The sequence below is a fragment of the Pezoporus flaviventris genome, unplaced genomic scaffold (assembly GCF_033815535.1).
Source record: "Pezoporus flaviventris isolate CSIRO_AGI_PZ_B2104156 unplaced genomic scaffold, CSIRO_AGI_Pfla_v1 ptg000097l, whole genome shotgun sequence".
Lineage (NCBI taxonomy): Eukaryota > Metazoa > Chordata > Aves > Psittaciformes > Psittacidae > Pezoporus > Pezoporus flaviventris.
In genome coordinates, this window is record NW_026892645.1 from 2,170,417 (window position 1) to 2,183,586 (window position 13,170).

General features: G+C 45.0%; 1 protein-coding gene across 5 annotated transcripts in view; it reads left to right on the forward strand.

Moving 5' to 3' along the window:
* The window catches only part of DAB2IP (DAB2 interacting protein), a 209,010-nt gene that overhangs the window by 56,390 nt on the left and 139,450 nt on the right, over positions 1–13,170 (forward strand). Inside the window, exon 1 of one of the 5 annotated variants that reach the window (XM_061476490.1) lies at positions 10,829–11,221. The exons of 2 other annotated variants lie outside the window; for them this stretch is intronic. In XM_061476490.1, coding sequence (XP_061332474.1) covers positions 11,080–11,221 — 142 coding nt within the window. In that variant the 5' untranslated portion in view covers positions 10,829–11,079. Of the gene's footprint in view, positions 1–10,828; positions 11,222–13,170 lie in introns of those variants that run through there. 2 more of the 5 variants (XM_061476489.1, XM_061476488.1) reach the window with 2 other exon arrangements.

The following is a 13,170-nucleotide window of genomic DNA, read 5'->3' on the forward strand; positions in this document are numbered from 1 at the left end:
CTCGGAACATAACAGTATTCCATTAGGCTTAAAAGTGCTGACATGGCACTCCGGGTTTCTGGCATTTTCAGCTGAACAGGCTTCCCCTCCTCTTCCATGCCCTGTGCTTGGTGCATACAAATGTCTTTTCTGTGTGCCCAGAGCTGAGACATTGAAGTTGTCTTTGTTTTATATGGCTTAATTTGAAACTGTCTGATTTCCGTTGGAATAGTGAAAGTTTTGCTGGACTCTGAGGGCTTGTTTGTTCCTTAGGAATGCTCAGAAGAGTTGAGACAAAGTGAATAGAGGTGTGCAGTTAATGTATGCAGAGCAAAGCCCAGGCACCGCTGGCAAAACCTGCACAATAGCCTGCATTGTGTTGATCTATACACAGCTATGTGTGTGATGGGATGGAGTTTATGACTGACATGACCTACCCAAAAGAGCACTCCAGTTGCTGCCAAGGTTAGATTCCAGATGACGGGGGTTGTAACAGGATGCCTGCCGTGTAGTATTACCACATACTGTGTAAAGGTAGAGGCTGCTCTGTGGAGTTGCAAGGAATGAGCGTTTTGGGAAATTCCTGCTCCTGTTGTCTGTTTTCAGCATTGCTGTTAAGTGTTTTACCACTGCAGGTTTGACAGCGTTTGCCAGACTGGCTTGTTTGGATGTTGGCCTGAAGGAAATCTGTGCCCCGGACCCTCATGAGCTCTGTAAGAAGCAAAAGCACATTTGTGTAACAAGTGAAACGGGACCTTCCAACATCCCTTCAATTCCAGGAGCATGCTCAGCAGCTTTCTCCATGTGCAGGACAGCACCCTCTGCTTAGATCTGGGGATCAGTGCTGCCCAGGCTGTGGTCATGGCAATGTAATCTGGTGTTCAAAGCTCAGACTTTCAGAAACAGTAAAGAGTATTTTTCAGCTCGTGTCCTGACCTGAGAGGTCCTGCTATCAGAATGTGAATCTTAAGCTCTTCCTCAAACATCTCTTTTGGTGGGAGTTGGAACTCCATTTCAGAATGCAAAATGCACTCTTCCCAGATTCTCCCTGGCAGTTGTGTGTACCTTGCTCTCCCTTGGCATCCCAACCACCTTAACAGCCTTTAAATAGGCTGTAGGCTTGGGGTGATGGTTACCATATTGTTCCTCCTCCCTCTGCAAGCTGCTCACGGAAGAAAAGACAAGGATGGATTGGAAATTAGTTGCTCATACGTAGTTCATAGTCCAATTTTTAAATCACCTCCTGCTTGTAATATTTCCAAGTCCATTAAACCAATGACCTTCCCAGTTACCTGCCCAGTCCACCTCTTAGTGCACAGCCTGCATCACAGTTACCCTCACAGTTTCAGAGGTGTCTCCCCCCTCCTGACAGTAGGCATGGAAACCAGATGCAGCAGTATCAGTGCTGGAAATGGGCTGCACATGGGAAGATCAGTATTCCTACTAAGTTGTTATGATGCTATTTTTTCTCATCAAGGGGAATTCCCTTCACCCCACTCAAGAGCCTGTTAAACTCAGCCAGTACCAAATCCCAGCAAACATCCTTTCATAGTTTCAGGTTTCAGCTCCATGGCCTCTGTCTGTAAGTTCCTTTAATATGTTCACGGCTCCTCTGGGAGAACTAAGCCAAGAATAACCAACACTTTCTCAAGCCAGGTCTCCTGCTTTAAGGTGCTCTGTGTTTCTTTCCCTGCTGTAGCTGTACTTGCTCATCTCCACAGCTCACACTTCCTTACGCTCTTACACTGCCCGTGGTGAAATGAGGTGTTACCAGGCTCCTCAGAGGAGAGTGCTGCATCCAGTGCTTTCGATTTTGCTGGCTGAAGGAGGACAAAAGACTTTTAACATTGCTCTGCAGTTGCCTCTTGGCTTGGCATACTGTTCATTTCAATAATAAAGTGTTTCCTTTCATTCCCAAACAGTCAGGCCCCTGCCAGAGCCATAATTGTTCACAGATGACTCATTTTGGCTGCAGGATCAAAACGAGGGAAAAGTGCTGTTTGCACAGTCTTTGAAACGTACAAGATGGGAAGAGATGTTCACGCTTGATATTTGTACCATATGTTGTTCCTAAATTTTATTACAGAGCCTTTACATTTCAAAAGAGATTCTCCTCTTATCCTGGGGATGATTTAGAAAGAAAAAGATAAGTAGAGTTTTGACTTAGGCTGAGACTAGCAAAGACTGACTGCATAGCTAGAGCTGGGAAGCAGCATCTGGTAGGGCTGGGTGGGAGAGTCTCCTTCTGCTGTGAGATACATATATATATATAATATATGTTACATATATATATGCACTTTTTAGGTGTTACAAACCCAGTTGTTATTTTTATCAAAATCACACTGAACATTTCATTCTTTGTAGAATCTGGTTTGCAATCTTGCATCATTGCAGGTGTTCCCATTTTCTTCTCTGTAATGAAAACCTAATGAATATATGTAGCGTGCTCATGCGCAGTCACAGTATGGCTCAGTTCTTTGCCCTGTTTGGGTGTTAGCTCTCTGTTTAAAGGGTTCCATGTTTACTTCAGAAGGCCCTGCTGGGAGGTTCAGCACAGGAGTCAATGGCAAGTTCTTTTTTTAGGGTAGAGAAAAAGGAAATGGTGTGATGGTTCCTGCATTGCTGTTCATAAGCAAGCATGTGCTCTGTCACTTGGGAGCTATTATTTGTCTCTCCTACAAAGATTGTTTTGTGGCCACCCAACTATTTTAAATAGAACACCAAACAGGTATCAGAAAGCTTTGCTTTCTTTGCGTTAGTGTGTCATTTGGACTAAGGAGTTCTACAAACCCTGCAAACCAGACCATTCAAGACTGCTGCCACACAGGTATATGATGACCATGAAGACAAGCTGTCACTGGAACACCCTTTGCAGGTGCTCAAGGAAAGAGTTAGAGTTGTTAACCCAGTAAAAGAGACAGAATTAGAAGAATAAAGAGTAGAAATACAGTAGGAAGAGGTTTTGCTGTAGCTTTTTCCCTCTAAAAACATGATGGGTATATTAGCCGAACGGGTGTATGTAGACCAGATTGTTACTCTTGTTACAGATAGTTACAGAGGGGAAGGCTGGACATAAAAGTTGTTTCCACTAAGTTCCCACACAGAACATCCCGTCCCTGGCATTGCCCTCTCATTGTCTTCTGTATTTCTGTTATTTCAAGGGGGTTCTTCACTCTTTGCAATCAGCTGCACTTGGACAATAACTTCTCTCACACCAGCACTGTGGTGTGGTGCCAGAAGGAAGAATGTAAAATAACAGAAACTACCCTCACAATGGTATTTAAAAACTGATTTCCAGTTGGTTTTGTGAACCGGTCTTTAAAAACAATAGTTACATTTTCATGTTGGAACTTGCTGAGAGGGTCTTCTTTTAAAATACATGGTGTTTGTGTGATAACTGTCATGGAAGCCTGATAAGGAATATGGCTAAAGAACAGACTTGCCAAAATATTCCTTGGAAGAGTAATCTGATGCCAAAAAGCAAATAAAACAAGCAACTCTATGTGTAGTGTAGTTTGCAAATTACGTGGCAAGGAAAGGAAGAAAATAATCTGTCATATGAAAAATGGAGTTTGGATTGTATGTATATAAATCAGCGATTTGTTCTAGGAGCATAAGATCATTATCAGGCATTTAAACATGAACTGGAAGTGTCTAATCTATTAATTAATCAGGAAGTAAGTTTTACACAGCATGTGGAATCACGTTCATGTTTCCTTTCATTTGTCAACATAGATGCTGCTTTCAGTGTGATGTTATCATGAGATTAAGCACCCCAAGTGCTGATTCATATAGCTGTGTAGCTCCCATGTGTGCTCTGGAAGCAGCTCTGCCTCAGGAGGTGAGCAGGCAAGTGTCAGCTTCCCTTGGAGCAAACTGGGTTCCTTGTGTTCGGTACATGTTGTTTGTGCACAGAGTGAGTCACTAACTCTAACACCTGTAAAACCCGTTTCTTCTCCCACCTGGAGTTAAACCAGACCAGACTTCATGTGAGCACAGATTGTGATGCCCTGCAGCAACGTTCAGAAAGGTTCAGCTGGTTTTTCTGACCTTCTAGCACACCACATTGGCAAGCTGGTGTATTAGAACACTTAATAAATAGCTGAGACTTCTGCTAATAATAACTAATAAATTTGGCATAGGAAGCCAGTGATGCCAAACTTTTATCAGCTTATTCCCTGCAGCAAAACCCCAGCAAGTTCACTACTTGAATTAGAGAGTAAATATTTTTAGGAGTTAATTTATTTTGTTATATGAATATTTGGATGCAAGTTCATGCAGAATACACAGTTTATTACAATAACTTATTATTACATCTAATAATTACATTCCTAACCTAAAGGGGATGGTTTTTTAATTTAAATTTGCAGATAGGGAAGATCAGTGTCTAATTCCTGCCCGTGTGGGTAGGGAGCAGCGTGTGAATGTGTTCTTGTATTAACGTCAAGAACTAGTGACAACTGAACATCAGAGTCCCACGTGCAGCCCTTCATTAGATCTTAGACTTCCCTCTTTGTTTCTGCCCTTTCCTCCTCACTGGCACAGAGCACTCTGCAGGCTGCTGCTTTCTGCAAGACTTGGCTGGCAGCACTTGCCTTTGACCATTTGTCTTCTGTGCTACCTGTTGCAATGTTTAAGTCTTCTTTCGTCACAGCAGTTTATCAGCTAAGCTCCCCTTCCTGATGATCTTTTGAGGTCCCTTCCAACCTGGGCTGGTCCGTGACTCTGATTGATGATTCCTGTACCAAATAAGTTGCATGTCTCTGCTATTTACTGTGAGTAATGGAGACTGCATCCTCTCAGGATGGATACGTGTCCTTCAGAGATGGGGCAGCAGCAGCTTCTCAGGGCACCCTGTGCCAATGTCTCACCACGCTCAAAGGAAGAACTTTTCCTAATATCTAATCTCAATCTCCCCTCTGTCAGGGCAAGGAGAAAACTTGCACTCCATGTGGTAAATGTCAGGATTAATATTAGCTCAAATCTGGGAAAAAAATTCCCATCATAGTGCATTGCTGTAAATAACAAATTTCCGGACAGTGGCATTACAAGACTGAAGTGAATCACCTCAGAGCAATCCGTACAACTTTCCCTATTCATTCTCCCATTGACAGAAATCCCTGGAGCAGCCGTGGCCTGTGGTGCAGCCAGTGCCTGCTGTGTTGCTGCTCTGGCACTGAGCAGGAGCTGGTGCCAGCGTTGTCCAAGGAAATTCTTTATAAGGGGGTCCTTCTGCCAAGAGGAAATGTGTTTGATTCAGGCTGGCTGCTGAGGTGACCCCTGTAAATAGCAGCGTTAGTTCAGCTACTCAGAGGAGTAAAAGCATTTCAATGAGCACGCTTGAGTTGGCTGTAGGTTGAGCTCCCAGAGCGCCCCATGGGTCAGCTCACAGAGGCCATGCATGGAACTGCTCTTGCTTTGTCTTGGAGAAAGAAATGGGAGATCTTTGGAAGCCCAGAGCTGAAGTTACTCCGTTAATCACTCAATGAATCTTTGTTAGCATTTGATTTTAGTAATAAGATTTTTCTAAATAATAATCAGGCTTAAACAAATGTTTCCTCCCAGCAGCTACTCATGCAGGATGCATAGTGCTAGCAGTGTTGTACAGTTCCCATTGCTGTGGGGTTCTATACAAGATACTTCTTTTTGATACGGGAATTGTTGCAGACTCATGGGGTTGCATTTCCTGGGTTGCTGGAAGCAGCACAGGCTGGTTTGAGGCACAGGATGTTGGATTCTGGTAAGAGTTTCTTCTTAGTTTGTGTTGGGACTCCATGTGTTTAGTTACTTCATTAGATGTGTGGAAATCATAGCACAAATCTTCAAGTAGATTTTGACATTCTAAATTTTATTAGCATCGTTTCCAGTCAGGTTATAAACCAACTTACCCAAGTAGCGTTTCCTTATCACTAGGGATACACGTCAGTCAGTTTAGAGTGAGTTACTGGGGTTTATTTTGGGTTCCCCAGCTAGCTGAAAGCTGGTTTGAAAACGTTTCTGTTCTTTAGCTCTATTGTTCTACTGGGAAGTAGTCAGGAAACGTGTCCTGCTTTGAGGCCGGTCCGTGTGTTTCTTCCCTGTTTCCCCGCAGTCCGGAGCTCATTGCGTGGCTCAGGAAGTGGCGCCGGTCGGGTTCTCAGACACACTGACTCTCCTTGGCGTTACTGTAACCTGCCCGGGACCCAGCAGCCCTTCCGATGGGAATCACTGCGTGTGCTATTCACAAAGCACTACACGTCCTTCCAGTGCAGGGAATAACATGTTTGTCCCCCTCCTGTTTGCCTGTTCCGCACTGAGTTGGAGCTGGAATGTCGTACTCTGTTCCCACTGTCCAGAAGCCACAGCCTGTACACAGAAAGCAAATGTGGGCTGAAGCTCAGTGTGTTGATAGACTTGCTGGGAAGTAGAGGTAGAATCTCTAGGCTTTAGTTTTATTTCTCTTGCTTGGAGAGCAACGAATTTGATGCTTAAATATACAGTAAATGTTTAATTACTATGAGGGTGCTGGCACAGGATGCCCAGAGAAGCTGTGGCTGCCCCATCCCTGGCAGTGTTCAAGGCCAGGTTGAATGAGGCTTTGAGTACCTTCCAGCCCAAACCACTCTGTGATTCTGTGATTCTCTGATTTCTCATTTTGATCCTTAATCTTTGTACCACCTCGGTGCAAGGCTGTGAAAAACCTGCTACATTCTAGCTAAGGTGAGAAGAAAATTAATTTCCCTTTTCATATCATAAAATAGTCATAGTTTTCCATTAAAATATTAATAAGATGTAGTTTGTTTTTAATTGTGTATATGAAACTTTCCTTTTTAGGTCTTCAAACAAATATGTCACTGAAGATTTTGCTATGGGTGCAGCTGAATTGAAAGTTAAGTTATCCTTACACAGCGGAAATTGCCTTCCTCTGGCTCTGCGTATGAGTTTATGTATCCCTGGTAGCCTTAAGGCAATAAGCCTGGAATTCTTCCAGCTTCCAGTGTGCTGAACTGCAGACTGCAAAGGACTTGTGAGCAAATTCAAGCAGGCACATCTTGAGAGTGTCTGGGATCACTGACAAGAACACTCTTGTTTCTTTTACTTTTTAAAAGACAGGTATTTTGTAGAGATTATTCCCTTATTCCTTCTGCCTCAGACTGTGAAAGGAATATAATCACTTTTCAGAGGTAGAGCAGTTACCTTGACAGGGAAATCTGGGCTGCAATTTGATGTTTTTCAGCTTTTCTATGATCCTTTTGTAGTTCATGGACCTAATGCGAATCAGAAGTTAAGCTGATACCCACCACTCCTCCCTGCTGCCCAGGCAAAACCTTTCCTTGCTTATTTGTTTGGCCTTCTGAAAGCCTCACTTCACTTCTTTGGGAGACAGAAATGAAATCATGAAAGCTGTTGTTTCCAGATAGAGGGCTGAACTCAGGGGCCGTTAATACGTGTGTGGACACATCACTGTACCTCATACCTGTACACACAGAGCTTTTGGGGCCACGCTGGGCCCCACAAGGCAGAACACAGGAACTTTCACTTTTGGAATAAGGAATTCCCCATAAAATCCAAGGGAGTTAAGAGGAATGATTGTTTCCCTTTAAAGCCCTTTGGGAAAGCAGGAAAGCGAGAGGTCTTCGGGGCTGCCTCGGGAACGTGCGGTCTGAAGTACAGTCATTATTTTCCAGGTACAAAGTAATAAACAAATGCTAAAACAGGCAAGTGTCAGCCCCTGGGGAGGCTCCTGTCATGGGCATGGCTCCTGTCGCGACATGTGGCTCCTGTCATGATACATGGCTTCTATCAGCCATTCCCCCCACCCCGCAGCTGAGCAGCCTCCTCCTTTTGCTGTCAAAGCAAACAAGCCCATGTTTGTGTAACTCTGCAGCCAGAACTTAGTCTGGTGCTGATGCAGAATTTATTCCCATGCTGTTGGTTTTGGTACAGGAGTGAAATAAATCCAGTTTGCAGAGCCTCGGTGGCCAGGTGACAGCAGTAGAGGACGGGAACACCAGGTCAGTGGTGGGTGCTCCGATTTCCCTCTGAAGCCCAACAGTGCATCAAAACGGGTGTTTTACTGAGGCGTTACAGTTTGGTAGATGCTTAATTTGGTGGGTTAGGTTTGTGTTTAATGTTGGGGAGGAGGAGTTGACACCCCCAGAATCACTGCCAGGTTTGGCTCCATTTGCTGCCCTCACTGAGCGCTTCAGCAGAGCCCCGTGACAGAGCTCATCCTCCTGCTTGGGGAGGGAACAGCCTGACTGTGATGTGTTATTTTAGAGATAGAGGTTTTAATGTTGTCAGCTTTCCTCCAGAGCAGTTAATATATCTGACGTTCGCAAGTTACAGGTTCTGCTGTACAAAAGAGCTCTTGTGTCAGGATGGGACTTGCAAAAAGCAAAAAGGGAAAAAGAAAAAAGGAAAGAAAGAAAATCAAGAGCTGGATTAATTGGAAAGGTCCAGACCAGTCACATTCCCTCCCAGATGGGTCATTCATTTTGTTGCCTGCTGCTATGTAGCAGCTGAACTTCAGGTCTTCAAAAACATTGTTGAGGTGAGAAAGACAGAGGCAAGCTGGTGAAAACGAACAAAACTCCAACCATTCCTGCTCTTACAGCAAAGCCGCTTTCTCTTGTCAGGAGAGTTTACAGCCCCTCATTAACTTCTCCTGGGTCACGGTCACCTGTGTGAGCGTTTCTGAAGGTTCCAGCTTGATTAAAATGAAAATCCCTCAATATGGTCCGGCAGCTGAAGCACAAGTGGGTGAAGGCACGTGGCCGCAGGCACAGCCTCTGTGCTTCTGCCTGCTTGTAGAGGATGCGCCCGTCTGCCACATCCCAGGTAGTGCGAGGATAAGTCACCTACCAACACACATGAACATTCCCTTTCAGCTTGTCTGCACTTGGAGGAGCTTTTAGAATAGTTTTGTTTAAACTTTCATTTCCATCAGTGCCTTTTGTACTGCTGGGAATGACAAAAGGAAAATTATATTGGATTGGCTGCTTTAAATTCATTCCCAGTGATAAAAGCGTAATTGTAAAAGATTCTTTTAAGAGCTACCAGCTCAGTTATTAAGATGCAAAGACGAACCTGAATACTTGGCTTCTTGTCTACAGTAGATCTCTAACTTAACCTCAGTATTTTCAGACTTCCCCATCACTGTCTTCCAGATGTTCTCAGCTCTGTTTGTGAGTTGAATCCCCTGCACAGGATGAGTCTCTGCTCATCTGGAAAGTGGTTATAGTTGTTCCTGTGCTTTTTAGTTTCTTTTTTTTAATCTAAATATGGAAAAAAATACAATGACCCTGGATAACAAGAAGAGGGCAGATGTGCAGTAACAGAAACCTTTCCCTTTGTGCTGACATCTGATGTGGGGCTGTGGGAAGCAATGGTGCATGAGGTGGAAGCACAGAGCAATGTCCCTGTGCAGCATCCCCCTCCCAGGGGCAGAGGGAGCCTCTGCTGTCCAGCTGGGATCTGCCTCCTTGACCTGAACTTGGTGTTGCCCTCTTGATTGGCTGTTCCTGCTCTGCCTAAAAGCTGGCGCTGAATTCCTGACGCGTGGCCTCAAAACCAGGCATGGACTTCCCTGAAGATTGAGACCTGCTTTCTTCCTCCTGAAAGGGCCTTTCTCAGCTGATAAACATCATGGGTTTACCACTCAGTATAAGGAAATCCAGGGTTTGTGGAATTCTGATGTTTTCCGTGACTGCACAAGGTTATGAAATGCTAAAATTAAGGCAGATGGTTGGTGGTAGGGAAGGGACTTGTTATGCTGAGTGGGCTGAAGTCTGATCATTTCTGCCTCTTGTTATTGGACGTGCCACACAGTACAATCCAGGGAAGCCGTCAAGCTTCTGAAGATGCTCCTTCTAACTGGGGAACGCAGCCTGTCCTCAGCCAGACCTGCCTCATCCTGCAGCTTCACGAGACACCCCAAGGAGAAACTGCCACCAGCACTAGGACAGAGAGCAGAGAGGGATTGTGCAAGTGTCCTTCTGCGCTTCGCCCCATTTGATGAGGTGTGGACACATCACTGTACCTCATAGCTGTACACACACCACTGTACCTCACACCTGTTCACTCCTGTGAAGTGGCAGCACATGAAGCTCTTGGCCTTCACAAATGTCTGTGGCTTTTCCTTCAGAGCACTTTCTGTGAAGGGTTCTGGATAATTCACTTCTGACCTTTTTAAACTCTCAATATGGAGTGATATCTTTTATCTGGTTAGTCTCTTTTATTTTATTTGTCTCTTCTTTTCCTCCATGGCTTAAAGTGTTAATTCTGCCCATTGAAATGTGGTTTTATTGAGCAATATGAGCCGGAGGCGGAATCTTCGCTGCCACCAGAACCCAAATGGTAAATAGGCTCTTTCTGTAATTTGTGGGATGTGCTATAACTCAGTTTGAATGTTGAAAGGAAATGGGCCTCCAGGGGAGTCTGGAGCTCTGTTCATTCAACTTCTAATTAAAGTTTTACCCTCTCAAGTTTCACTTTATTTTCCGGGGCTTTTGCTCCATGATGATTATTAACATGTGTCCCATGGCCAGGAAATCATTATACCCTTCCCCAAGCCAGTCTTTTGGAGATCACTCCTGCTGCAGACCAAGTCGCCTGAAACTTCATCTCCGAAATGATCTGATGGCCAGGGCAGGTAGAAACTAGCTGCACCCTGAGGCTCCCCAGCGCTTTCCTGCAGCAAGCTTTTGAGCTTTTCCAGTGCAGTTTGATCAGATGTTGCTGTCTGGCAGAGAGGATCCAGTCCAGGATTTCTTCCAGCCTATTCTTCACGTTTCAAGAGCCCAGGCTAACTCTGGCTTCCTATTCCAACTCCAGCAGGCTTATCTTTTTTGGGGCAGGAGTTGTTAGTACAGTTTATCTCGCTTGCTGCAAGTCCTCCCTCAGCTGAGACATGTTCTCTGGTGCCGGGATCTTTTTTCCCTCCCCTCTCTCTCTTTTTTATGTTTTCTTCTTGTTGTTTTTCTTTTTAAATGTGTAAAGTGAAGAGTTCCTCTTCCCCCCCTCCCTTTCCACTCCAAAGAACCAGCCTCCAGCGAATTAACCGCTGGAGCTGTTGCTGCTGTGCCAGAGGGGAGAGTGAACCTGTGCCTGCATGTGTTGATGTGTAAAAAAAATACCAAAATGTCAATGAACAGCAGGAAAAGTTCTGGGAGACCATCTTACTACTATCGACTGCTCCGGAGGTCACGACTGCAGAGACAGCGAAGCAGATCCCGGAGCCGGAACAGGCCGCTTAGTAGGGGTAATTGCAACACCCGTTCTCTTCCATTGCCACTGCAAAGACATAGGTGCTGTTGCTTCATTATTGTAGATAAGAATGACCGGTGTGAGGATGTGTAAGTGTACCTGTGCGCTGTGTTCAGCTTCACAGGACAGTGCTCCTGTCTGCTGCAGGGGAGGGAGAACTGTTCGATTTAAAGGGCTTGGGGAGTCAGGCTTGGGCTGTTCCTTACGGTGGCTCTAACACCTTGTGTGGCTGTAACTAACCCAGTCCTTTCACTTATTCATGGTTCTTCTTGTTTCTCCATGTGTATAATGAAGGTAACTACTTTTCTGGGCTGTTTGGAGGCCTAACTGATGGTGATAGAGAGAAATCCTTCATTAAGACATGGTGTCTATCTGCAAAGATGTGTTGCTGGAACTTCTTGTTCCTCCTGGGCTGAGCATCACCAGGGGTTTTGAAATTACAAAGCTGAGTGCAGTTTAGCGGTGGGATTTTCAAAAGAGCCTGAAGATTGTGCTCCAGAGGCACTGCAGAAACCTGTGGGACTTGTATTCCCAAATCACTTTGCGCTTTTAAAACCCCTGCTCTAAAAGGGCCTATTTGTCCTCATCAGCAGGAGTAAGGTCCAGGGAGTAATGTTTCTTTAGGGCATACTCATTCATGCAGCCCATTTATTCTACTGGAGGCAGCTACTGACCCACTTGCATTTTAAAAATCAGCTTTTCTGCCTTTCTCTTCTAGTGTGAAAGAAATGTTTACTGATGCTTATGCCTGTCCTCAGAGCAGGCAGAGAGGCGGGAGGCTGCGGGTCACTTCGCTGCTGAACTATCAGGAGGGAGGGGAGAAGTTTGTGTTTAGCCTCTAGTGGGACAACCCGGTCACATTTAGAATGTCTGGAGCTTAATCAGAGCCATTAACTGAAAAGGACCTTTTACTGTTAGTGTGCGAGTAAAAAGCCGTAATAAAAAGCAGCACTGCATCAGGTGTTTGTGCAGATGCAGTTAATCACTGGAGTTAATCCTGATTTATGAAGCAGGTTCTGAAGTCGACTCTAGCACTACAAGACTCAGCTCAGTGCAGTGTCCTCTTTCTGCTTTTCCTGACATTCAGGACCTTTTAAAAGATTTTGAATCATCACTGAGAAAACAATAGGAAGCTGAATCAGTCCCTGAGCTCCGGCTTTTCCTTTGAGCACACAGTGGTTTTCTTCCCATGGTTTGGTTTTGTTTTGCCTGTCCGGGAGGAGTGTTTGTAAACTCCAGAGCATGTAACAGTTCCTCTTCCTCCTCGATGCTGCTCAAACCCAAATAGTTTGCTGTCATTTCAGTTACTGTGACAAACTAAATGTGTGAGTCTCATTTAGGTAACCCATTAGGAGCTTAATGGCGTGATGTGTTATGAACACAAGGAATATACAGGCGGTTTGATGGAAATGGAATTCAGCCCTAATGTCTGTAAGGAATTGGATTTGAACCAACGGAAATCTTCTTGCTGTTGATCTCTCCCTGGGTATTTGGTGTTTGTCATACGTTGTCCCTCGGATTCCTGCCTGCTGGAATACCCAGCCCTAGTTGAGCTCTTCTTGTCTGTAGATCTTACAGGGATTTGTAAATCTGGATGAGAGTTTTCTCTTCATTTTTGACAAGTTTTGGTAAGAGAGGCAGTGGTGGCACACAGCAAGGCCATGCACTGGGGCTCTGGTGGGGCTCGGTTCAGAACCTGGAGTCATTTCCTTGGCTCCTGTGCCTTGGCTGCCAGTCTGGACAGTGGGAAGGGAGTGCCAGGGTACATCAAAGGAAATGCTTCCTTGGCAGTTTTGGTCTCGCTGAAGGTTAGTGTGCAGGAGGCTGTAGAGGTGGGAGCTACGGAGAATGCAGGAATCAGAATGAGGTTTGAGGGGTTGTTGCTGTAATGTTATTTTCCAAAACCTACAAATCCGGGTGAAGGAAGGAGCTGAGGGTCCCACA